We start from the raw sequence: 494 nt of genomic DNA on the forward strand, positions 1-494 counted from the left end.
CCTGGTGCAGACCAAGGGCACCGGCGCCTCGGGCTCCTTCAAGCTCAACAAGAAGGCGGCCTCCGGGGAAGTCAAGGCTAACCCTACAAAGGTGGTGAAGGCCAAGGTGACAGGCACTTCTAAGAAGCCTAAGAAAGTCACGGCGGCTGTTAAAAAAGCTGTCAAGACTCCGAAAAAGGCTAAAAAGCCGGCTGTGACCAAGAAGTCGTCCAAGAGTCCCAAGAAGCCCAAGGTTGTGAAACCTAAGAAAGTAGCCAAGAGCCCTGCCAAGGCCAAGGCTGTGAAGCCCAAAGCGGCCAAGGCGAAGGTGACCAAGCCAAAGACCGCTGCCAAGCCCAAAAAGGCAGCGCCCAAGAAAAAGTAAGAGTTGCAGTTGGAACTTAACTCCAATAACCCAACGGCTCTTTTAAGAGCCACCAACATACTTCAGAGGAAAGAGCTTTAGCACGCGTATTCTGCCTCCTGTGCAGTTTCAACCCCCCCCCCCCCCCCGC

The 494-nt window shown here is 54.5% G+C and overlaps 1 protein-coding gene across 1 annotated transcript; it reads left to right on the forward strand.

Annotated features, from left to right (window-relative positions):
* Position 1: 1 nt before the first annotated feature.
* On the forward strand, positions 2-411 carry H1-1 (H1.1 linker histone, cluster member; the record flags this gene model as incomplete). The annotated part of the gene is made up of 1 exon (XM_002928517.3): positions 2-411. A coding segment is annotated over one exon (363 nt), but the record flags the coding sequence as incomplete, so codon positions are not given.
* Positions 412-494: the final 83 nt, after the last annotated feature.

This window comes from Ailuropoda melanoleuca, chromosome 5, assembly GCF_002007445.2.
Source record: "Ailuropoda melanoleuca isolate Jingjing chromosome 5, ASM200744v2, whole genome shotgun sequence".
Taxonomy (NCBI): Eukaryota; Metazoa; Chordata; class Mammalia; order Carnivora; family Ursidae; genus Ailuropoda; species Ailuropoda melanoleuca.